We start from the raw sequence: 26,181 nt of genomic DNA on the forward strand, positions 1-26,181 counted from the left end.
AAAACAATCTCCAAGATATATTTGAGTGAAAAAAGCAAGGCTCACAATATGTAAACAAAACGTTTTCCAGTAAAAAATAAGTAGCGGGGGGCAGGGGGGGGGGTGGCAGGATGCACACATCTGGATGCACGTACACATGCCCACATGCCCACATAAGTAGAGACTTTCAGGAAAAGCAGATGGAAAACGGTCTCATGATTGCCTCTAGGGCTGGAACCTGGGGGCCTGGGGAAAAGATACACTCACCACAGTACATGCTCTTGTCCTGCTTGAATTTTTTTTTTTTAACCAAAAACATACATTTCTTTTTTTTTTTTAAGGAAACTAGTTTTTTTCTTAAAAAGACAAATAAGTCTTTATAACTGTATATATAAAATGAAATAAAATGAACCACAGGGAACCTGAATTAACCACTTCCCATGAGGACAGCCAAAAAAGAGAGCTTTTTATCTCAGGGTAATATTTGGGGGACTGGATCCACTCAGCTCATATCTAAGGGGCAGCACACACACTCACACTGAGCCCGCCAACTCCATGGGGGTCAGTGGTGACAAGTGGAAGAATAAACACAAAGCCGTCATAATCTAGGCTGGGAAACCTGTTGAACACAGCAGCGCTGGGAGGCTGGTACAGGTAAGTGAACAAAGCCAGAGTCCCCCTGCAGGAATGCGTACCCCGGAGACCACCAGAGCCCCCTGCAGGAATGCGTACCCGGAGACCGCCAGAGCCCCCCTGCAGGAACGCGTACCCCCGGAGACCGCCAGAGCCCCCTGCAGGGACGCGTACCCCGGAGACCGCCAGAGCCCCCTGCAGGGACGCGTACCCCAGAGACCGCCAGAGCCCCCTGCAGGAACGCGTACCCCGGAGACAACCAGAGCCCCCCTGCAGGAACGCGTACCCCCGGAGACCGCCAGAGCCCCCTGCAGGAACGCGTACCCCAGAGACCACCAGAGCCCCCCTGCAGGAACGCGTACCCCCGGAGACCACCAGAGCCCCCTGCAGGAACGCGTACCCCGGAGACCACCAGAGCCCCCTGCAGGAACGCATATCCCGGAGACCGTCCTCTGCCCTATCTGCACTGCCTGCCGCTGTCTGTATTAGGCAGAGTGGTACTTGACATGCCCCAGCCAGCGCGGCAGAGCCCAGCTTTGAGGGCTGTGGCAGGTGATTTCAGAGGTCCGGAATGTCAGATAGGCTTATCTAGACCAGGAGATAGCAGCCTGCCCTGCCAGCTGCCCCCTCCCACCCCACCTCCCTGCCTCCTGTTGTGCTCGGCTTTCGAAGCTCAGCGGCCACTTGTACCCCTCAAGCCTGGGCCACCCACCGCTGGGAGCCGCTGCAGAGGCAGAGGTGGGCAAGGGTCACGGTCAGGAACAAAAGGTATGCGGTTTGGATGGATACAAAATATCCATCCATCCATCAGGGGGTGTCACTGGGGATGCTCACAAAATACAGACATTTCCTCCTCACGAGATAACCCAACAGTTTTCATTTTATAGGCTGGCCCCATTCCTGCTGGTGACAAGAGTCCATGAGTCATTTCCTGCATGCATGTTTTTATGATGTACAAATGCCTTCTGGTCTGCATTGGTTGTCTGTGATCACTGAGCAACCCCATGGAGGGTGGTAGAAAGAACCCTGGATCGGGAATCCAGGCTCGTCTCCAATGGTCCCCCAGGTCCTCTGTTTGACTACGAGACCCTCCCTTCACAGCCCGGCCCTGGGAGGCCGTTCTTTGCGGATCTCCTCCTTCATCCATCTATTTGGCTCTGCCTGGCTCTCACCCTCTCCCCACCCACACCTTCGTTCCTCTTACACAGCAACACACTCTCCCTGGAATACAGTTCTGCCTTGTGTTCCCTCAGCTAGGCCAGGCAAACTTCTTCTCATATGTCAAGCTCCAAATCATACCTTCTCTTCCAGGAAGGATTCCGGGACTGCTCCAGTCAGGCTCAGTCATTGCTTTTCTCTACTTCTGCAGAACAGAGGTGGACGCACCTGTCTCATACACTTAGGATATTTATGAAAATAATGGCTAAGTATTTGCTGATCACTTATGGTGTACTAGGCAGTGTTCTAAATACTTCACAAAGATTGCCTTAGTTAGTGCTCACAGCAACTCCGTGAGAGAGGGACCATCTTCATTTTATAGAGAACACTACTGAGGATCAGCGATTTAAGTAGCCTGCCCAAGGCCACAGAGCTAGTTCGTGGCTGACTGGTACCTAGACAAGTGCCTGGCACACAGCAGCTGCTCAAAAATTATTCACCTCCTGAATGATTAAATAAGTTAATAAATAAAGAAACAATGTTTCTGTCTCACGAACTGCTCAGAGCCACTTCTCATTCTTTCAAACCACCTCCCCGTCAGGTGCCTAGCAAGGCACAGAGCACCAGAAACATCTGCTGAATGAATGAACAAAAGCATATTAGCACGCACCCATCAACAGAGTCCAAATCCTGATAAAGCCACCCTCTAGCTTCAGATCAATAGCTTCAGGTTCCTGGGCCCCTCTATGTCACCTGTCAAATGGAGAGATGGTACACAACATCCTCTCAAAATATGTCCTTCTGACATTAGGTACATATAAAATAAAAGATCAGACTTTATGATTTCATGATGATGGCAATTCCCATATCAAAATTTGTATTGTATTGTTTTGTTTTCCTTCTGGGCTGTTTTCCCCAAAGAACATTACACAATTGGATTTGACATTTGATTGGGGTACTGCCCTGATGCAGAGCCAATATTAGTCCTAAAAGAGTTAATTTGGCTTGATCCTTTGTTCACTCTATCCTTAGCAAAACAGGTCACACCCAAGGAAAGAATTGTTAAGTGCCTGACAAAACCCTCATAACTAATCAATAATGAACCATGATCCCAAGTTAGATTATGCAACTGACACCTAAGCCACTGCTCTTATGACATTGTAGGTCCTTCTCCCTGTCCCCTGGCACCCCCAGCAGAGGCTTTCTTCTCCAAACAGATGCTGGTCAATCTCTCCCAACCACCACTGCCAACATACATGCATGCATGCATATATACGTTCACACACACACTCACTCACATGCTTGTGAAATGCTAAAGCCCAAACCCACTCCAGATGGTGCTGAGATGTCCACAACAATGGAAAGGTGAGAGTTCTGGCTGAATTCCATTTATTTCTACTCTAACTGTGGCTAGCCAGGAGCTTGGGTATGTGCCTGATATCTGACACACCTGTGCTATATGTCAGCACTAATGGTCATCCACGTGCATGCTAATACCCAGCATTTCTTGTTTGGCTAATGCTCAGCAAAAACTACTACACCCAAGGATACCTAAAAGAGGTGTGTGAGTGAGACAGTGTCTGTTCATGTTAGAAGAGAGGGAGGACCCATGTTCTGTGTTTTGTTTGACTCACAACAAGGACTACAAGCTCTAGGCTCTTAGAGCTGAGTATTAACCATCCACATGAATCCAATATGGTGAGAGACTATACCATAACCAGAATGCACATAAACAGTCCCTATAGAGGACACCTGTTATTTATCCATCTCACACCTCTATGAAATTGGGAACCTGCTCCTCCCTCATGTCAATCATGTGATGCTTGAAAGGGCTACCAAAGACAGTAGCCAGTTCTCCTGGTTTGGGCACAATAATTGGTCCAGAGACAGCCCAATCAGAATCCTTCCCTGAGATTTTATTCAATATTGAGCAGGAGGAGAGAGAGTCTAGCCTTTGGGTCATAGAGTTATAACGATATGAACTAGATAGAGGCCACCAACATGGAGAAAATCTGTTTGCAGGATGTTAGAATGGAGCCAACATAGAGCAAAACGTCCAAGACATAGATGGAAGGAGAGAGGCTGGTAAAGACTGTCTGGACCTTCCTGTTTATACAAGTTAATGATTCCCTTTTGTGTTTAGCTTTGAGCTGGGTTTCTCAAGTGTGTCGCGCAAGTGACCTCATACAGTCGGAGCCGTACTTGGACCACATTTCCAAATGTGTTCCACGCTTCAGGATCTAGGTAGTTCTTAGGAGATGGGCTACCACACATGTGAAAGGTCTTTATTCTTCCTCCTATGAGGCATAAAATTCCTGAGCAAGATGCACTCTCAACTCAGCATCGCTAACTACAGATGTTAGTGCTTTCCCTTTGTTATCTCAGGCACCAGTGGTCACCTGCCAACCCCAAGAGTCCACAAGGACTCTTCTATTTCAACGCATCAAAGCTTGTAAAATAAGGCCTGGCTAGACAGGGAGAGGCAACCCACCGACTGGTGATTTTTGAAAAAAAGCACATCTCCCTGCTGGTCGAGCCTCCATCACATCCCGGTGCTGGTTCATTCCCTCCACAGGTCTGTCCTCAGGATCACCAAGAGAGTCCTCTCAACAGCCAGAAACTGCTGGGCACAGGAGGCCATGGCATTTCCTCATAGAATAACGTCTCTGAAAACCTTCCTGAGAAAACATCTTGCAGCCTGGCCACCTGACTTCTATGGGACCTTTTCAAAAGAAAGCGGTCACATGCTGTTACTGAAAAGGGTGATGCTTTGAAAACAAACGGTGCCCCCCTCTCCAAGTCTGAAGAGCTTCCCAGTGATCCAGGAGCCGGGAAGTTACATCAGCTAGGTGGGGGTAGCGCCTCGGGGACTGGTCACACCCCTTTCTCTCCTTTTTCTTTAACACTTCTGTCTCCGCTAGGAAGGGCTAAAGCTTGGCAGGTTACGGGCAGGCACTGCCTGGATGGCTAGAGCTCCAGGCTGAAGTTCTGGCCTGGTGGAATGCTCCTCCTATGCCCCATAAAGTCGCCCCAGGCTTGGAGGAGCTTTGGCAGCTGTCCCCCCGGGGGCAAGGGAAAGCAGCCGTATCCCACGGTACACTCAACAGCTCCTCATCACCAAAACAAAAACACAACAGTCCTGATCGCCATGGAGAGTTCAATCCTCTTGTCTGGGATTGGCACCAACTAAAATTCCAAGGGCTCTGGCTGAGCTACCTCCTGTGAGGTCTAAATACAGCATGCTCACTTTTAACCTAAACATACAGTCTGGACCACTGCCGGGGGCTGACAGCCCCCCAGGGCCAGCCGGGAAGTCTTGACTTCTGGCTGCCCATTAGGCAATGGGCATCGGAGTGAGAGAAGAGATGTGATGCTCTGCTTACTTAGGCCACGTTCACCAATGTTGCCTATGGCCAAACAGTGGGGGAAGTAATCAGCTTGTGGAGGGTTAACTGCAAGTGTGACCCTGAGCACAGAAATGCATCCTGGGAAAGAGGGTGGGGGGGAAGAAGGGAAAGAGAGAGGGAGGAAAATGCAGTAAGGACCAAAGACCTATTTCTTAGCCAATTAAAGTCAAGGCATCTTTCTACAATGTTGGCTCCCAGGGGAACGGAATTTAGGGCGTAAGCTCTAGAATCAGACAGACTAAGGTTGCCTCCTTGTTGTGTGATCTTAGGCAAGATAATTGACTTCTCAGTTTCCACAGCTCTAAAATGGCCCAAAGGACCATGGAGGTGTTCACTGGGGCCATGTTTATAAAGTGCCTGGCACGCAGAAGTTGCTCAATAAATCGTAGCTACTAGAAGTAGTAGTGGTAAGAGTAGGAGGATAGTGCCAAGCATGCCTTTATTCTCTCTGCCACGGAGAGGACACAAGAAGAGTAGCTGAGGCCACCACAGTAAGACAGAGGCTCCCACCCAGGATAAGCTGTGCATGTACAGACCAAGGAAATCTTCAACCGAGCAAAATGCTAACACACGCCCACACCTATTAAGAACCTTAGAATGGCAGAATGGAGACAGCTTCCCAAACTCCCGGCAAGTCAACCCACATGCCCCACAAGGGTAAGAAATCACAGGGTTTTCCCTTACCTTGGTGTTCATACAGGACTTCCCTCGCTTATACTCCTTGTGGGATCCACGCTTGTCCAATTTGTACCACAGGGCTTTGGCCTTCCACGTGGTCACCTTGGACTTGAGCTTGGAATAAAAATTCCTGTGGTCCAGGGGGTCTAGGTCCAGGTGTCGTGTGAGGATGTTGAAGGCCTGGAGGGTGCCTTTGCACGTGGAAGCCTGGACAAAGTTCTCGAAAACCTGCCCAGCCTGGCTCTGCTTCTCGTCTTCGTTTTCCCCCATGTTTCAGGAGCTGTGTAGCACAGTGGTATGGAGAGGCTGGAGGAGAACACCATGAAGTACCTGGAAACACGTCACACCTGCAAAGGTAGATGGAGACAGAGGTGAGCTCCATGGCAATGCAGGCGTGGGGGGGGGGGTGTTGCTGAGAGGGAAAAATAAAATTCCTTTGGGATGTTAAGCATACTAACCATTAATACTTAATGCTAAACATAAACCATCTATAGAAAATGTACAATCATCCCTTCTGACCTGACAATGGTGTCTTGCTGGCAATCTCCTTCTACCCCCCGCCAACACCCCACTCCTCTCGCTGGTTGTAAAGAACTACAGATTGCTCAAAGATATGGCCTGGCTGATGTCAGCATTACTTGGTCAATCTTGCTATGAGCTACATAGTTCTAGAAATAATAACTAGTAAGGGGGGGGGGGACAAAGCAGAGAAGCATACTAGATTTTGTGAGCACCACCGAAAACCTTTAATTTGTGGTGCTGTAAATTAGTTGGCTAATATTAGTGTAATCTAGCCACAGAACAGTGCACAGACCAAAACATTCAAAGCACGTGCCTCCCTAGATTTCATGGCCTTCCCACCTATCCTAAGACACCAAACTTGAAAGTCTTCCTCCATTAGCTACCAGAGGGGACAGGTCCTTCCCCTATACAGATGACAACCGGCAACTTCTCGAAACTTCTCTCTACTCCTCGTATCTGCTGCAAGCTCAGCATCCACCTCAGTCAGACAGACAAAAAGACACAGACACACACGGGTCTCCTCCCCACATACAAAAGGAGTCTGTGCTTTGTGAGCCCAAGCTGTGAGTTATTTGGAACAAGTGCTCAGGCCGATGGAAGGAAAAATGCGATGGGTATTCATTCACATCACGAAAATAGCTCGCCTGGGTTTTGGCCATTGGCCTGTCTCTCTGCACCACTTTAACCTCAGGCATTTCTTAGGAAAGTCATTCAAGTTTCAAAGGAACAAAAATAAGTTAGGGTTGATTTTCCAAAGCAATAGCTATTTTTCCAGAATCCAAAGCTAGTGCAAGAAGACAAGCATAGAGGAACTAGGGCTGCCCAGCTGTCCAGAGGGCTCGAGAGGGTCGGTAAACAAGAGGATACAGCATACCAAGCTCCCCCAGACAGAGGCCTGGAGGGAGGAGGTCAGCAAACACAGAGACAAGGCCCTTGGGCTGGGTGGCTTCCCACTCTCCAGACAGCACTATTGTGGGTACATTTGGATTGTGGGCTGGCCATATGATATTAAAAACAGAGAATGGTGTTTGTTTTCTTTCATCCTTTACTCATCCATTCAGCAACAAATACTGGTGCCTAAGCAAGAGCCATGCATCACCCTAGGTCCTGGGGATGCAGAGATGGGGCCTAGTGAGGAAGACAGGTGTATAGAGTTGATTATAAGACAACAAGCAAGCGCTTTTAAAAGATGAACATGGTGCATGGAAGCCACATAAGGAGGTGTCCAACAGAGCCTACAGGTGCCCAGAGGAGCCACAGGGTGGAGGGGGGCTGGGATGCCCAAAACACTACAATTTTAGGAACAAGGTGAATTTCATTAGAAGACCAGGGAATAGAAATTCTCAGGCAAAAGAAACACCATACAGGCGTGAGTCTGGAAAGAGCCAGGACAGCTGCAGAATGAAAGCAAGTCCAAGGCGTCTAGAGTTCTAAACTCATGACAAGGGGTGATGGGTGCATCCAAGGCAGATCATGGAGGGGATCTGGCTTCTCCCGTGGGCTGCAGGGTGCAGGAGATAAAGCAGCGGACCGAGAGGAGTCTCTGTGCGGAGGTGGAGATGCATGAGAGAGGGAGGCGGCCATGAACAAAGCCACCGGGAGAGCCCCGGGAGAGAGCCCCACACACATGAAGGCTGTACGGCAGCCCCGTGGGTAGCAGCTACAGGGAGCAGCCAGCTGGGGGCAGACACCCAGACGCTGCTGGCTGAGGGGGCACCGGCAACAGCGTGGGACCCCCCCCCTCCCCTCCACCCCAGGAGCCTCCAATGGGCCTGGCACCGTGCTCGGCTGAAGGCCCATTCCCTGCTCCAGGCCTAGCCAAGTTCCAGTCTTCAGCCAGGCCTCTGTCCTCCAGGAGCACTGACCTGGCGGCTCTGTTCCCCGCACCTCAGCAAAGCCAGAACACGTGGAGAGCGCGGCCTGTGCTTTGCCAGGTGCTGCTAAGACATGGATTCCCTCCCAGAGGGTCTCGCAGCTCCTCAAACCTCTGCAGTGCTCACTTCGGCATCACTCACATAAACACTGTCTCCTACTGTTTCATCAGCTCTCTGCCAGGTACAGGACTTGCCACCCAGAGAGCATAAACAGAGAGCAAGACCCGTTTGCTGTTCAGAGCGAAGGAGCATCCTTGGTCTCTATCTTTGGAGGCACTCTGCGCCCAGCGCTGAACAAAGGATGCGGTCACTGACTGAGAGATCCACAGCTACTTGAATTCTGCTGCCCTCCTGCAGTCCATTCTGGGGATGGGCTGGTGGTGCAGAAGAAAGCCACAGGCTTCAGGGCGAGTGGAGCCCACGTCCAAAGCTCGGCTTGGCCCCTGGATGCCCTCATGGCCTCACATGAGCCACAGGAGCGCTGAGCCTCAGTTTCTTCTTTTGTAAGAGATAATCTCCACCTTGCGGGGTTGCTGTGCAGAGCAAGAGAGGTGTGTGGTGGCAAGCCCGGCCCTGGGAGGTGCCTGGCAGCGGTGGAAATGGGTGCTGCATCCCTCACGTGGGGCAGATTTGTGTCTGGGGAATGTACCGGTTTGGAAAAATACTTCTGTAAATCAATTCTTCAAGTTGCCAACTCCTCCCTGTCTAAAATGGTGAACTGGTTAGAGATATCAAGCCAAACCTGACTCCCAGAGAATCATTTACGAACTGGAAGAACCTGTCTCCTTCCAGCTCCAGCTGCCGCCCCTCCTCCCCCCAAAGGAAAATGAACAACTTGATCTTAGGGCTCCAGTGGAGAGCCAAAGGTGGTACGGAGGGGGCTGGCTGGGCGTGGGGGCCCCAGGAGCTTGCTCTTATCTAGAGGGAGCTACCTGGGGCAGTGGGGGTGGTGGAGAGGGATGGCGGGACAGCAGAGAGCACTGCCTTGGCCTATCCCAGCAGCTCGTGCCAGCCTCAGACCTGCCTCCCCGGTCTGAAGGGTCTGGTCTCAACCTGTAAAATCAGCTTTCCAGTTGAAGTCAAAGACCTTAAAAATGACTCTTACATCTATGCAGGCTATGTTTCCTCCGGAAGAGCCTCAGAGTGTTTAGAGTCTGCCAGACGAGGGTGTGAACCTGGTCTCACGCACCAGCAAGGCACATGACGTATCTCTGTCTGTTTCCTCATCTGCAGAATGAGATGATCATACTCGCGTCATAGGGCCATAAGGAATGAACTCCATCATGGATGTGACGTATTTAGCACCTGGCAGCTACATGATAACCAGCAGCAATTATGATTCCTCAAATGGCCCAAACATCAAACCAGAAGGATGGGGCCAGCTGCCCAGGTCAAGGAATTATCTGTACTTTAAAACTAGAAGCCATGGGCTTTCAACTCAGACGATGTGGGTTCAAATCCACTTCCTAGCTGTGTAGCCTTGGACAACTCACTTAATTTCTGAGATTTCAGTTCCCTCAAATATAGAGTGGGGAAGAAGGAAGTTTCAGTAATGAACTGAAAACATCCTCGGTACAAGGTAGTTCTGTTAATGAACTAGAAAGGCTGACTTGCAAGGGCTCTGGGAGCCTGAGTCTGAGCTCCAAGCCCCTTTCCAGACACTAGAGTGGAATTCTTCTGGTAGATACTCTTTCTCCTTTCCCAAAAGAAATTCAAGGATTGGTTAAATCAGGGGATCCTGGTTAGTAGCTCTTGTTAAAATTTTCCTTGTCAACCACCACCCAGCTGTTGCTTTTTAGAGTTTGATATGAAATATAAATAAAACCACCCAGACATATGAAAGGTTTCTGCATTTTCTGGGAAGAAACAAGACGTGATGCTTTAGTTTCCAAGAATAGCCTTGAAGCAATTTGGTTTTTGCCAACTGGAGTCCCTTATTTGTGGTTCTGCCTGTGTGACTTGGTGAGTCACAAAGCCAACCCCCTTTCCCTGCCCCTGGCTGCTACAAATTAAAAAACCTCAGGGCCTCCAATTGCTGGCAATAGCATGAGGAATGGGCTTGGTCCAGGGCATCTGGGAGACAAGTTCAAGGTTGACACAGAGTCCCTAAATACCTCTCAAATGAGAGAAGGAACCTCCTGGCTGAAGAGCTTCCAGTGCGCTCACATTTAGGAACCCTTCTGTCCCCGCCTTCTGTCTTCCCTGGGCCTCATCACCTGCCAAACGGCATCAAACAGGGTGACCAGGTGGTGGATAAATGACAGAGTTCTATAAAAATTTGAGCGCCGGAGGGACACTAGGCAGAACCTTCTCACAAAGCAGCAGTCTGACCCAGAAGAAAAGCTCAGCCCTCAACCACACCCTCAAAACTCAAAGGCAATGTCTCAAGGTAAACATAATCTAAAGATAAAGCTCTTGGGGTGGGGGTGGGGGGCAGGTGAAACAGAAGAAGGGAATTAGGAGGTATATACTTCCAGTTATAAAGTCAGTCACAGGGATGAACACGACAGCATGGGAAACAGAGTCAATAAGACTGCAATAACTTCGGATGGCCGCAGACGGTGACTGCACCTGTGTGATGTCCACTGGAAGCCTCAATACATCGTGTCAACTTGTACTTGCGTTAAATAAGTAGATCCAATAAGAACCAGACAATAAAATCCAGACGCCCCTTGCCATGGACACTGCCAAGCTCCCCATTCAGACTTACCATCTCCCAGGCACCCCACCGATGAGTCCCCAGGCAGGGCCAGTTTCCTAGGCAACAAAATGAGGCTGTTCACCCTCCAAGCACTCACAGGGTGGTCAGAAGAACTAGAAGCCCCAGCTCCGAGCCTCACACACAGAAGACCCTCCGTCACAGCAACCTGCCCCCAACACCTGAGGTGAGTCTAGAGGCAGCCGGGGAAAGGCCTCCCACATATACTGCGTCTCTGCAGAGCCCAGGACCACAGGTGATGCCTGCAGGCCTCATCTTCTCACCCGGCCAGGCTTTCCACCTACAATTACATACAGCACCAACTCGAACCAAGAGAGGCATCTCTCAGGGTTGAGAAAGAACTGCAAGGGCCCCCTTGTCCTTGTCATTTCCTTCCAGCCAGGAGTCCGCAGCCTTCCCTTGCTCCCCTCCCCAGCTGGAGAGCACACTGCCTCCTCTGAATGGAGACTAATTCGTCTTAGTCACTCCCCAGGATGATCAATCCTGTCTGTCCACAGGCTTCTTTCTGTTCCTGATTTTAACCCCAGAGATCGCCCACAGGAAGTCAAAGCCCTTCCTTCCACGCAGGCTCAACCCACACATGCACTTTTCGGACACACGCCATCTGGAGCCCTGCTAGGAAAGGCTCAGGAAAATGCATCCAGGAGACACACTGTGGGAGCCCAAACAAGTTCCCAGCCTGCCCCAAGGGCCTAGATACTACCCTCCGTCTACACTACCCCAGGCAGGGAGCTCAGGCCCTGCCTTCTATGCAGCTCCCCCACTGAGAGCCGGAGGCCACTGGGGCTCCTGCCCTTCCAGCCCCAGCCCTCTCCTTACTCTTTCAACAGCAACTTGACTCCATTGGTCTGGCTTAAAGTGACCGCACACACTCCCGCTTCCTCACCTCACTTCCACTTCTTCCTGGAATCCCAGTAGCAGATCCTTCCCTGCTCCCATGAGCCAGACTCCTGTATGCTGACCGGTCATGATGCCAGGAAGAAGCCCATGTGACCAGAGGCCCACGGCAGGCCAGGGGCTTCCACCAGCATTATCCTACAGAGCCGTCACAACAACTCTGGGGTGGGGTGGTCTTCTTCTTTCCTCTGTTTCTGCTCTCTGCAACAAGGGCTTTGGGGGGCAGGGGCAAGCGGTCACTCCAGAACTCGCCCACCTTGATTTTCTATAAAGTAAGTGTAAGTTAGCCACATGTGCTTCCTACTGTGTGTGTGTGTGTGTGTGTGTACACATACGTACATGTGCATGTGCTTATATGTATGTGCAGGTGTTTATATACATATGTATGCATGTGCATTGTGTGTATGTGTGCATGTGCATTATGTGTGGATGCATGTGCACTGGGTGTATATGCATGTGCATTGTGTGTGTATGTATGTACACACGTCCCTATTTTAAACATTTTTCGATAAGGATTTCTAGCCAGGGCTCCACACCTCCGCTCGGACCACTATGCCGCTCTTCAAGGACCTTCCAAGAGACGCGAAGCCTCTGAGGTGGGCAGAACTTCGGCCTGGGCATGAGGAGTCTGGGCCTGCCCCTCACACCACCTCATGAGGACACCAAAGGCAGCGTGGCTCAGCTGCTGCCAGCACGCCCAGACACTGTCCCAGACGCTTACATCTGTGATCTCATTTACCCCTCCTTGTTTGGCAGAAGAAAAGGCAGATGACAGAGTAACCTTGGTATCCCACAGGCAACGACTAGGGATGCTGTGAAAGGGGCCCAGTTCCAGCTCACTTCAAAATCCACACTTAGTCACCAACTGATCAGCGCCATGTAGAGAGAACTAGCACGGCCTGCCTTTGCCAAAGCCACTGGATACACAAATGGGTCCAGCCCTGGAGTCTCTGAAGATCTTTCAGGCTCTGTGTCAAAAACAGGGCACGGTCTCATAAGTTACGGTGCAACCAAATAATAAAGTATTAGACAATCCTTTAAAAATAATATTTAGAAAGACATTTAATCCATGGGGAAATGTTTACACCCTAATGCAGAGTGAGGAGAGCAGAATACAATTTCAGGTGCTCAGTAGGATTCCAATTCCATAAAGCAGTATCTATAGAAGAGGAAAAACAAGCCAAATGTGAACAGTGTGTTCATATGTGTGTGTGTGTGTGTGTGTGTGTGTGTGTGTGTGTGTGTGTGTGTGAGAGAGAGAGAGAGAGAGAGAAAGAGAGAGAGATGGTCTTTCACATGGCTTTTATTTTTAGCTTCACACTTCCTGCATATCCCAAATATTTTACCAGGAGTGTGTACAACTTGTACAAGGCCCTCCTGTACACACATCCCAAGTCCAGGAGTCTTCGGTCCCTGACTCACCCATGGGTCCTGACAGCAGGAGAAAGGCTTCAGGAATCTTATTTTCCTCAGGTCAGCAAGTGCTTGCAGGCCTCCACCACACCAGCAGCATGCTTTTTCTCCAGAAAAGAGAGAGCCCGGGCACCACCCTCACCTGATGAATGGGCTTGCATTCCAGCAGGTGAGGGATGAGGCCCCAAGGCTTCATTCCCCCCCTCCCCTGCAGCTCTGTTCTCTGGACCTCAGACCTCTTTCCAAGAAGTCACACCTTTGCCCCCATCTCCTCCTGGGCCCACAGGATGCCTTGCCCATGAACCCACAAGGAGGAAACCTGCATACCTGGTTATGGGCCAAGAGGTAACAAAATTACATGTATCTCAACACACACGCTGGGCTCATCTTACCAACAAAAACTCAGTCTATTCTGCATGTGCCCCGGATCGTCTTGGTCACACACAGGGTGCCCAGGAATACTGTGAACTCTCAATTTCGATTTCCAGGAGGCTCTCCTATCTCAGAACTTAGTGGGGGTGCGGAGAATAAGCAAATTCAGAGACAGGAGGTGGAAGGGTAGATGCCAGGGGCTGGGGGAAGAGAGGAGTGGGGAGTTAGTGTTTGAGGGGTACAGACTTTGAATCTGAGAAGATGAAAAGGTTCTGGAGGTGGATGGTAGTGATGGCTGGACAACATCGCGAGCATACTTAATGCCACTGAGCAGCTCAACACTTAACAACGGTTAAAATGTTTTATGTTACGTAACATAAAACATAATGAGTTTTATGTTACGTATATTTTCCCACAAAAATAAGAAAAAATAAAATACATTAAAAAAAAAAAAACCATCATTACTGCCTAATAGTAGGAGCTGTCCAAGGCCAGAGTACAGAATTTGTGGCCTAATTAACACTGAAGTTAATTTTCCAAAATACTTTTGAATTAAAACGTAATAAGCAAAATAAATCATTAGGCTAATAAAAGAATCTTGCTCAGTGAAATAACTTTTAACCTTTTTTTTTTCTTGTAAAGTGATCTAGGTTTTTCTCATTCTTCCTTCCAAATCTTATTTGACTCCAGAAAGCCTATGGAAGCTCAGCCCTGACAAGTTGTAATTTTTATCTCTTGTTCTGCCTTCCCCCGGCAACCACCACTGATACCCCTGCCCCCATACACCTGGGCACCTGTGAAATCTCCTTCAACACCCAGCTCCCCGGTCTTGGCCCCCTGAGCCCACACACATTGCCCGAGGAGAATGAACACGCCTGAGTTCTGACCATCCCAGGCAGCGGTGCTGGCAGACTGCAGTTCTGTGAAATCAGGGAACATTCTTCCCTGCAGTGTACAGATTCCCTAAAAGCTCCCTGACGACAGACCCAGATCAGCTCAGATGGATTGGGCATGCCATCATGCTCGAATGAATGGAAACAATGGCCGTGTCATTAGATGAGACTCCCGTCCCTCAAAGTCAGGGCCAGGCCTATTTTTCATTGGCTAGCATCAGTTTCAGGGACACTGGGTAAGGATCCTTTTGAAGAATCCTGTTGTAAGACAGAGAAGCTTCCCCATTTCAAAAAACATTAAGTCCGATACATCACACAGCCTACTTGGTGTGCTCAAGCAGGGCATGTGAGCAAATCCTCACCCTACTAATTCCTAGTTAACTAACTTCAAGGCCCCTCTCCTCCAGACACTCTAGCTCCCTAGCCCCAAATAGGTCGGATCCCTCCCAGGGCATCCTGTACTTGCCTCGATTATAGCAAGTTCCTCTGTGAAATTTTTACTTCCCTACTCCCAGTTCCTAGCACGAGACCCTCTGTATATGGTATGTGCTAAATGAATGAATGCATAGTCAACCCTTGGGAACATAAGAATTGTTGACACTAAATGAGCATCTATGAAGGTTTGGGCAATGTGTTAAAAGCTTCATATGTATTAAAGAAGTTAATCATTGTCACAAAGCCAGGCATTGTTAGACACTATTGTTATCCCCATTTTTCAGAGAATTAGGAGCGTTAGCCAATGGCCTGAGGTCACATGGCCAGAAGTGGTAAAGCTGTAAGGTGAAGCCCCATAGCCAGAGTTCAGAACCCACATCCTTAATCACTATACCCATAGTGCTCCGACACAAAGTGGATGGAGCCAAAAGGTATAGAAGTCCTGCCCTGCACACCACAGCAGAGACGTGATCTCTGGTCTTGCCCAAGGACTCCTCTTCATCCATCAAACTCCAAAATGCTATGATCTGGATAATGAAATCTTGATGCACCATCAGACCAATGCACCATCAGTGGCTAACCTGCCGGCAAAAACTCAGCTGAGATCTCACTTTTCAGGCTTCGGTAGATATGGCAGAGACAGGCTAGCTGATCACTAGACGCATTGCTCCCTTCTCTGGGGCCCTTCCCTGCAGCCGTGAGCCCCCATGACCAGTTCTAGGTAATGGGCTGTGAGCAGAAGTGATGTACACAACTTCTGGGAATGCCCTTTAAGAACCTCCCCTGGGGGCCCTCCATGCTCTTCCACTTCTGCCGGAGCACAGCAGCCTTGGAAACCACAGGAGGAAGACAGCCCAGCCAGCCTCAAGAAGGGAGGAGCCAGATTCCCTGGGTGCCCACCTGCGGGAAAGCCCTCTGCGACCAGGAATATTTGGACTTCGCATACGTGAGACATGAACTTCAAGTGCGGGACGTCACCGAGAACCGAGGGTTTTTCTACTAGGCAGGAAGTGTGGAGTTAAACCACAGTGTGGTAGGCATGTCGAATTGGGCTTGTGTCAGAAAGCTTTCTCTCCCAGTAACACTGCTGGTCACAGGGGAGTGACCACGTGAGAGGGATCTCTCGCTACCACCATTGTTGTGGGGGTCAACTTCCAAAACAACCAGTTCTGCCATTTTATAAAGCTGACTTTCCATTAGGACCTCAATATCCTGGAAAAGTTGCTAGACCCTCAGAGTAAGCCTGCCCACCTCTCCATTTAAGTCCCCGCCCCTGCCCCATGCCCAACTATACCCTGTACTGAAAATCCACCGCCCTTCCCTAAATGAGAATGGACTAGAACAGGAGAACAGGACAGAGAAGCTAGTCATTTCCTTGGTTGCAATGACTTCCTCCCCAACCCCCGCCCCCAACAGCCCTCAGCTCCTGAGGCCCCTGAAAGCTGATGTGGTAACTTCATGGACTCTGGACCACTGAGCACTCCCTTGAACATAAACAACGAAGTCTCTGTGAATCCACAGATGAATGGATAAAGAAGATGTGGTATATATACACAATGGAATATTATGCAGCCACCAAAAGGAATGAGATCTTGCCATCTGCAACGACGTGGATGGAACTGGAGGGTGTTATGCTGAGTGAAATAAGTCAATCAGAGAAAGACATGTATCACATGACCTCACTGATATGAGGAATTCTTAATCTCAGGAAACAAACTGAGTGTTATTGGAGTGGTTGGGGGTGGGAGGGATGGGGTGGCTGGGTGATAGACATTGGGGAGGGTATGTGCTACGGTGAGCGCTGTGAATTGTGCAAGACTGTTGAATCACAGTTCTGTACTTCTGAAACAAATAACGCAACATATTTTAAGAAAAAAGAAAAAGAAGAAGATAACAGGAGAGGAAGAAAAGGGGAGTATGTCAGAGGGGGAGACGAACCATGAGAGATGATGGACTCTGAAAAACAAACTGAGGGTTCTAGAGGGGAGGGGGTAGGGGGATGGGTTAGCCTGGTGATGGGTATTGAGGAGGGCACGTTCTGCATGGAGCACCTGGGTGTTATGAACAAACAATGAATCATGGAACACTGCACCAAAAACTAATGATGTAATATATGGTGATTAACATAACAATAAAAATTAAAAAAAATAAAAAAATAAAAAATAAAAAAAATAAATTTAAATAAAGTGCCTCATGGCTCACGCTCACGGATGTGCTAAGTGTTATTCCAGCACCTGCAGGGGGATGACTCCCACCACCTCAAGGTCAAAGCAGCCCAAACCAAAGCAAGGCAGAAACTGGTGCATTTTCACACAAATAGAAAAGGTAGCTCATTCCATTTAATCTAACTTATGTTGGGATGGGAGAGCTAAAAGCATATTTTCCACCAAGTCTTTGCCTAGCATGTCCTTAAGGCCACTCCCCAGATGAACTTTTGTATCTGGTTGGCATTGCATCCCCTGACGTGATGAATTAGGTCTCAGGGACTCGGACCCCAGTAATTGGTCTGGAGGACAGACACAGATGCTGGGGAGGAGACAGAAATCCTAGCAAAATGAACATGAAAAGGATTTCTCAACAATGCCTGCTCGCTCTGCCCACAGCTCCTCAACCAGGAGCCTGGGACAACCGCAGGGCGGTACCAGCCCTGAGAAGCTCACAGCCCAGCAGTGTCTCACGGAATCTGTTTTCCAAAGCCCCCAGATTTTAAAGAGTTGTGTCAACTGACCGCATTTGTCAAGCCAAAAAAAAAAAACTTTTTTTCATTGCCTGACCAGAGTTTTGCGTTTTTGTTGTTGTTGCTGTTGTGTGAATTTACCAACATGAAGTCAGTCTCAAAAATGTGCACAAACTCAATCATAGTTAGGTCTCTATCGCTATCACCAGAGGAAACAAAATTGCACTCTGTCCACCCCCCACCCCCCCACCCCCTGCTTCCCAGCCTAGGTTGCGTGGCAACGTCCCCTCCCTCACCTCCACCTCCCCCTGCACCCACCACAGGCTGGTTCCCACTCACACACAGAGTCAGGTCCAGGCCTCACACCCAAGGCTGTCACACCAATCCCATCATCACACCTGGGACCCTATCTTGCTCACTGTTGCTCCTATTTTCAGCCTCTACAGACTCATCTCTCTAAATGCCCCTGAGATTTTGCTGTGTCCCAAGGTTCTGATCTTCACTCTCCTCTCACTCTCAAGGACCTAGACGCTCCTAGAGTTTGATCAATATCTACATCCTGATGACCCATCAAGCTACCCCTCCATGGGATCTGCTGCACTCTGGGCCCATAAGCCAGCCGCGGTGACTCCTGTAGAGAGACCTCAGGTGTAGTCAGTTTACCTCCCCTGTCCCTCCCCTGTACCCCCAAACTCAGTGAACAGCACCATCTACATCCAGACCTTCATACCAAACCATTAGAGTCCCCCCTTCCCTGCCCCTTTCCCTCACCTCCCAGGCGTCCATCACCCAGTCCTGCCTCCCCAACAGCCCCATCCAGTACCGCCTGCCTTCCTCTCTGCTCTCACCTGAACACTCAAAATGTCCTCATAAAGCAAGCCCTTCCTGCTTCCAGATCAGCTCCCTCCAACCCACCAGCCTACTTCTCAAGCTGCCACCAAAGACACCTTTACACCAAAAACACACACTTGGTCAGGTTCTGTTCCTGTTTCAAATCCTTCAGCGCCTCCCCGCCCCCCCCCCCCGAAATCTCCAGGGCCAAGTTCGAATGTCCTAGCAGAGCAAAACAGAAACCACCTTCCTGATGCCCCCCTTGCCTGCCCCCAACTGCTCCCCCTTCCCTTGTACTCTTGATTTACTGAGCCACTGAAGCTCCTGATAAACTGGACTCTTCCACGGCTCCGTCAGTGCCTTGGCTCCTGCTACTTTGTCTAGCACGCCCATGCAGCGTCTGCTTATTCGGTGAAGACCCAATGGGCTTTAGCGCTGGGACATCGAAGCTAGCAGAGTACCAGGGGTCCCAGTTTGAACCCTGGGGTCAGGCAGACTTGTTACAAACGTAACCCACCACTGCCTAGGTGCGTGAGCCCGGATGACTTACCTAATCTCTTTGAACCGCAGTTCCCCCATCCATAAAATGGGGATAATAATAGTCCTGACCCCACTGGGTTACATGAGGATAAAACACAAGGATGCCCAGCTAGGCAGTCTTCTAGACGGCACTGTTGTTCTTTGAAGTCGTACCTGGACTTCCCCTCAACCCCTTTCCCACATCACACTCTGTGGAGGTTCCAATGATGGCTTCCTACTTTCTGTTGCACTTGATCCACTCACAGGGCTGCCTGCCTCCTTGCACTGCGAGCTCTCCGGCGCACAGCCCACGGCCTGCCCCTGTGCCTCTGGGGATGGTAGATGCCCAACAACCACCGCTTACAGGTAAAATCCAATCAAGAGCAGCTACAAAATCCAGGCTCTGTGGTGGCTTGCGGGGTGACTGCCCTTTGTCTCTCAACTACCAGAATGACTGCAGGGGCCTCCTACCTAGCCTCTACTTCCCATCCTTCCAGCACCGCCCTCACACTGTTCCCAAAGCCCTCGGGGCTCCCTACACCCCTCTGTGGAAGTCCACACTCCCTTGATGGGCTCCCCAGGTCCTCCATGCAACTCCCATTTCCTTATTAGGCTTGATTCCCAGAGGTTTTCGTGCTCCCATGGCTGCGTCCGACAGGCGGGCCCCTAGAGCACCCCACGCCCGGCCCCTGCTCCAACTGTACCCATCCTCTGGAGCAGGGCGGGCCCCATGGCACGAAGGCTTACTATGCGCTGCGTCCTAAAGGAACGTCACAGTCTATTCGGGGGATCAAATTTAAATAATAATTATGGGTAACAGCTGCCATGATACCAAGATGTGCGGACACACAGACGGGATGGAGTGACCGATGGCGTGACCAGCAGCCTGCAGAAAAGCTCCATGCTGTGCCATCAGAGCTGGGTCTTCAGGGAGGAGCTAGAGTGTTTGGGCACCAAAGCTGCCCCACCACCTTACTGACCTTCCTTTCCTGTGCTTTCTTTTCACTCCTGGAGTCCATGCCAGAGGCCACCAAACCCGGCTGCACCGCAGATTCACCGGGAAGGGTCCAAAAATACAGCTTCCTGGGCCCGCTCCCCAACAGCACTGATATAGCCGGAGGGCCAAGGGGGAAGATGCTTTTAGCTCCCCAGGGAATGCGTGGCCCAAAGCCAGGTCTGGGAGTCACTAACCACATCCGGTTCCACTCGTTACATTTACAGAGAACCTGCGTTGTAGGTGAAGAAGCTCTGTCCTCCTTTCTGAGAAATTGCCCCCTGGGAGGGGTACAGGAAGCGGGGTGGGGGTAAACAGTCACAACACAGGGTTTCTGGGGCATAGGCCAGACTATCTGGCACTTCATCTGGCCTTGAACCCAACACATTTTTTTGTGCATTAATCTTGTCTGGACGATTAACATACAAACTTAAGGAAAAGGCCACTGTCTTTGTTTTTTGGTGTTTTTCCCTATTTCCCAGAGTACTCAGCTTAGTTCTGAGTACACAATCGGCATTCAATGTTAAAGATTCAAATAATTTGACTTTTCATATCATGCCCCTTTTTGACTAATTCAGCCATTAACAAGTCGTTTATTCATTTTTACCTTCGTAATTTCAGTGTCAATGTGGTGTCCACTCCTGGGAGGTAGCTAGTACATGTTCATTGAGTAAGTGAACATCTACGAGTACAAATCTATTTCAGGAGAAATGGAACAGCTGATGTTGTACCACCTTCAGAGAGAGCTTTTAAAAGACTTCCAAAATTTTTCATTTGAATTATAGACCTTTCATCTCAGAATCAATTTCCCGGTATGTAATTAGCTGCTTTGTTGTTTATACTGTCATGAATGTTATTAGCAACGTAAATAATACCTCCCTGGACCTCAGCAGCTGGCTGGCCTTGGTGTGGGTGTGCCCAGGGCAGAGGAAGGGGAGATGCCTGCCCATTCCTTCCACGAGGCCGTCCCCGCAGCTAGCAGTCGGGCCGGCCACACTCCTCACCCTGGTCTCCATACAGGGGCCTGTAAACTGCGTTCAGCTTTTATGAGCAGGTGCGCACCCCTGCATGGGCAAGTCAGCCCTGCCTGAGTCAGAAAGACCCACGGGCTGTTCAAACCCCACCCGCATGTCAACACGCTTGAGAAGCCGGGCTCTGTGATTTAAACATGAAGTCCCCTGTGCTGTGGAGAAGCCGCATGACAAAACAGGGACACCCAGCAGGAGGTTCTTGCGTGGGATAGTCAGCCAAGTGGGAGCGGGCTGGGCAAGCGGGGGTAGCCAGCAGAATGGACAGGCTCTGCTTCCCTGGGCCCAGCATGGCCAGCGGTTTCTTGTTATTATTGTGGTTTGTTTGTGTATTTGTTTTAAGACCTGAAAACAAGACTCGCATCTTGAGTAGGGAACCTTCTGGATGTGGCTCAAAGATCATCCTGCCCTCCCTCTAGGCCCAGTCTAGGGATGGGAGATCTGTAAATCCCTGTGCACCAAGGACCGGAGAGAATTTTCCTCGAGTGCATGCTGGATTGTGGAAAGCACTCTGGCAACTCAGTCTGAGGCCTGTTCACTTCCTTTTTGCTTCTGCTCAAACATCTCAGGATTTACTTCCTGGCTATTCATTTGTTCCTATCTTCCCCACAGACACTGATAACAATGTGCCAGGCAAATGAACACCACTGAAAAGTTCTCAGATGGGACCTTCAGGTGGGGGGAGGTGAATAGGCCAGAGACAGAGTGAGAAAGCTCTACGAAAGTATGTCTCCACTCAGCAGGACCCACCGAGGGGGTTCTCTGTCCAAGTCAAATACACTGTTATCAGGAGGCAGTTCATGCATCTGAGCAGAAGACAGAGAGAAAGACAGTTTTGTCCATTTCCTCACTGTGCAGAGAAACTGAGGTCTCCTGGGAACTATTCTCCCAAAAGCTGTATAAAACCAATGAAGTTTCCAGACAGTAAATGCAGAAAGGCCTCTCTGATAAGACAGGACAGAACCAGTCCCTAAGAGACACTCAGTTACTCTCTGAGGAGATTATTGTCTTGCCAGGTTGGACTGCGCCATCGGTAGCAGCCATGAGGCTGGCGCTGAGGGCAACATGGACCTGTGTGGGTGGGCAGCACAGCTCTGAGGACACGGATGCCCCACACTCCCAGTGACATGCAAAGGCCGTGTTCCTGTGAGCTCAGAGATGCTGGGATAAGCACTCCAGGACCACTCCCCATTCAGTGGTCAGGGTGCCCCTCACTGACCCACAGCCCAACAGACAGCAGTGCAGGGGAGAAGCCCACGGGTGGGACCACGCTGGTGAATTTTCTGTGGAGGTTTGGGAGGCGGTGGCCCACCATCCCAATGTAAGAAATCTGGGCTGGCTGAATGAAGATGCAGGACTCCTCTCTTAGTGTTTGGGCTTACGTTCTGAAAAACACATTCACCAAAATAAGCAGCAACCGTCTGAAAGGATCTTCTCTCTTTCTTCATAAAAATAAAGCAAAACCCAGGGGCTACAAAGGAGACTGTGATGTGGGACCGATAAGCCTTTGACTCCAAATTCACTCGCCTCCTCCCCAGCAAAGGACAAGTCAGACTCAAAGCTGTGTTTCCCAAACAGATTCCCTGGGGCAGATCTCAGGGAGGATTCATCCACAAGGAGAGAGGCCAGGGCTCCTGAAGGGCTCTCTTTCTCCACCAGGACTTTTCCCACTCTACAGAGCTCATATTTTTGAAGATTCTGGCTCTCTCTCATGGCAAGTCATCCACTTCCTAGATCCTTGTGCCTTGTAAATATCATCCTTAGAAACAGCTATATCTTTTCATTGGTCTTTATTTTTAAGTAGCCTTCTCACCCCACAGCCCAGCTCCTGTGGAACGATTGTGTGGCCCTGTCTGGAATGCAAAACGGTCCCTGGAGAGACAGTCTGCACATGAACTCACAAGGGTGTTTGTTATCAGCTTATTTGGCAAGAGGAATCAGAGACATTTTGAACATGAGCTGCCAGGGTGGTGGGTCCCACCCGGATGTCTTCGCCCCATCAGTAAACACCTTCACCGGCGCGTGAGACACAGGACACGGAAAATGGACGCACACCATCTGAGAACAAGCCCCACACACGCTTCTACAGGGAAAGGTACTTCAGATGCCTGGAGAATTCATATCAGGAGAATCTTTGCTGGTCCCTACGGATGTTTCTTTCAACAACGCTCACATAATTAGCAAGTCTGGTGTCAAACCCCCTCCCCCCTCCCCTAGTTTATCTCTCAACTAAAGGCCCCACTCCTTTCACCCTCAGCTAAGAAGAAAACACGCACATAACTCTGCCTTACTCACAAGTACCGAATCGAGACGTTTCATACCACCACACCTTTTACTCAGAAACCTTCTTGCCTTTTTGTCTGCCTGGTAATCTCCTATTTGTCCTTCAAAACCCAAGTCCCCCAGCACCTGCTCAGTGCAGTGTTCCCTGCGTGAGGCTCTCTTTTCAGGGCTTCCGGGGCATTTGATGTGTTTATGACAATGCTTAGAACAGTAGCTCTCACTTTGCACTCCTCCGTTCTGCTGCCACCCCCCAGGGCACAAGCTCCTGGGAATAAAGGAATTAGGGCTTACTCACCCCTGTGTCCCCACAACCCAGCCCAGGACCTGGCACTCAGAAGTCGCATAATAAATTTTGGTGCCCCAATCAATGCCCGGCCCACTTAGCTCCAGCCCAACCTTCTCGGTGCTGAGAGAGAGGCCATGTGAAATGTGGAGCGAGAAGAGACAATGGAGTCAGACACCCTGCCTCTGAGCCCTGACCCCTGTGAGTTAATTGACCTGTATCTGCCTCAGTTTTCTTCTCAACATAATCAGTAATCACGTCACCTCTCTGGGGGCTACTGTGAGGGACTGACAAGGTCATAGGTGTCACCTAGTGCCCGCTCATTTACTGGAGCTCAGTAGGAAAAGCTCAGCCAAATGGAGTGCTATTTAAAAAAAGTGAATGGCTCCCCGCCCTGGTTCACGTGCCATTAACACCGTGATAAGGAGGCCAGCCTCCCACCCAAAGTGGCCTCTCTTGGGGTAAGAGACGGCGCAGGCCGCACTCAACCCACATCTTTAGCTTGGGATTCTCAGAACAGGCCTGCTTAGCAACAAAGGTGATTTTTATCTGAATGACCGACCCAAAAGAGGCCACTCCTGTCGAGGCTGGGCCATCAGAGCCTTCATTTCCTGTCTTCGGTTAACCTTTCACCCCAAAACACACCATAAAACAGAAGAATGCCGACCCAGCCGTGGTAAGGCACTAAGCGCAAGCCCAACAGCCCCAGCATGAGAAGAAGCCCCCTCCTCTCCATGTGGTTGCACCCGGGGGTTTTATTAGGCCCTGATAAACAATGAGGTGGCAGCAGAGGGCCCTGCTAACACGTGAGACAATCATGCTCAGGGTCAGAGAGACATGGGAAGTGTGGTTGCTGGACCCACGTGAGGAGGCAAAATGGTGCTGGGAGAAAAGCCACTTCAGAGGATGTTTTGGATTCCTGAGGTTGGGAATCAGGAGACCTGGCCTTCATCTCAGTTCTACCCCTCGCTTGCTTCATGGGTCTTGTTAAGTCATGTCTCTGGGCCTCAGTTTCTTTACCCATAAAAATCGAAGAATTGGATTAGATGATCTGTAGATTCTTCCCAGCTTTGACACCTTATGATCATTGATCTTAGAGGCAAACCCACCTTTCTCAGACCTTCCCCTTTGTGTGTTAGTTATTTGTCTGAGAGCTCTCCTAGCTCCCACTGAGCAGACTTCTACCAACCCTATGACCTTTATTGCTCCAGAGTGGTCACTCCTGAGGGCAGAGCCTGGCCAGGCAAAAAGAGGAGAGGCTTGGGGCCATATTCTTCATAACATATCTACTCTCTCTGGTCAAACGACTCAACAACTCAACTCCAGAAAACATGTGGCATTGAGAGCTTGGCTATACCAACAACCCCTGGTCATCTGGGTTGGCTTCTTCTCACTCAAAGATTTTCCTCACTCCCCTCCAATACCACCTACACCCCCTAGGTTCCCAACTCTCTAGCAAAACATTAGACTTTCCCCCATGCTGCCTGGCAAGAGACTAGGGCTGCAGGAGGTAGTTCTTATCTGTACTCTGGCATGTCCCAGGGTTGGGCAGGGGAGAGAGGTGGCAAGGTTACAAGGGCCAGGAGAAAAGTGCCTAGAGAAGTAAGCTCCAGCTACATGAGGAGGAGGTGACCTGGAGAAGGCAGTGCGAATCATGAGGACAGACAGAGCACTGAAAAGTTACAGAATTTTAGGAAGCTCCTTGAGATGCTACCTAACCCTCTACACCTCCCTTATTTCCTTAATGAGAAATCGGAGGGCAGGTGAAGTTCTGTGAGTGGCCCAAGGCCTTGCAGCTATGCTGTGGACAATCAATACCAGAATGTGGGTCTTTGGCCTCAGCCCACACTTCTTTCCACTCTACTCTGATGACCTCAAGACCTAGTTAGGTTATTCTCATGAGGCCAGCTGGATCCCCTGCAGACTCTAAGAAACACGACCCAAGTGCCACTTAGGGGAAGAGCAGGCCCGGAAGATGTTTTGATAACTGTCTCCCTGACCCCATGTGTTCCTTCCCAAGCTGACAGGTCTAATTGTTCTTTCTCCAGCCCTCGCTGCAAAATCTTGAGGCATTCAAAGGTCAATGAGAAGGGAGGGGTGGGCCTTCCTGTCCCTACAGAATATCTAAGATAATCACAAGGATCCCTCTTCCTTGGTCTAAAGGAGGTTGGTGGGGAAAAGGGGCAGACTGAACTAACTCACTGGAAGTCTGACCTAATTAGGCCAAGAATAGTCATCATGAGGAATTAGATGGGTCATCTGAGTGTTTTTGACACCAAACAATAGGATTTGCCTCTGCCCAGAACCTTTCAAAGACCAACGATCACCTCAGCATCAGGAGAAGGATGCTCAGAGTAAGAGATTCAAGGAATTAATTATTCAGTGTGCATGACCCAGTTCCCGGAGGTGAGGCTAGGTGAGAAGAGAACTTACCAGCTCCTTATCGTAGCAAGAAATGCAAATACTTCACAGGGTAGTGTTCCCTTTGCTGCCAAAGAGGATCCATTTATGGTTAAGAGTGCCTCCCCCCGCCCCTCCAAAAAGCCAAATTTCACACATTCAACAAATATTTATTGAGCTCCTCTG

At 49.9% G+C, this 26,181-nt stretch overlaps 1 protein-coding gene across 5 annotated transcripts in view; it reads right to left on the reverse strand.

The window, feature by feature from the left end:
* Positions 1–26,181, reverse strand: part of MICAL2 (microtubule associated monooxygenase, calponin and LIM domain containing 2) — a 221,529-nt gene that overhangs the window by 167,230 nt on the left and 28,118 nt on the right. For all 5 annotated transcript variants that reach the window (XM_028116797.2, XM_028116796.2, XM_088018025.1 and 2 more), the window contains exon 3: positions 5,862–6,202. In XM_028116797.2, coding sequence (XP_027972598.2) covers positions 5,862–6,125 — 264 coding nt within the window. In that variant the 5' untranslated portion in view covers positions 6,126–6,202. The remainder of the gene's footprint in view (positions 1–5,861; positions 6,203–26,181) is intronic.

Source organism: Eumetopias jubatus, unplaced genomic scaffold, assembly GCF_037043125.1.
Source record: "Eumetopias jubatus isolate StellerSeaLion01/CBP00866 unplaced genomic scaffold, mEumJub1_p1.0 scaffold_13, whole genome shotgun sequence".
NCBI lineage: Eukaryota > Metazoa > Chordata > Mammalia > Carnivora > Otariidae > Eumetopias > Eumetopias jubatus.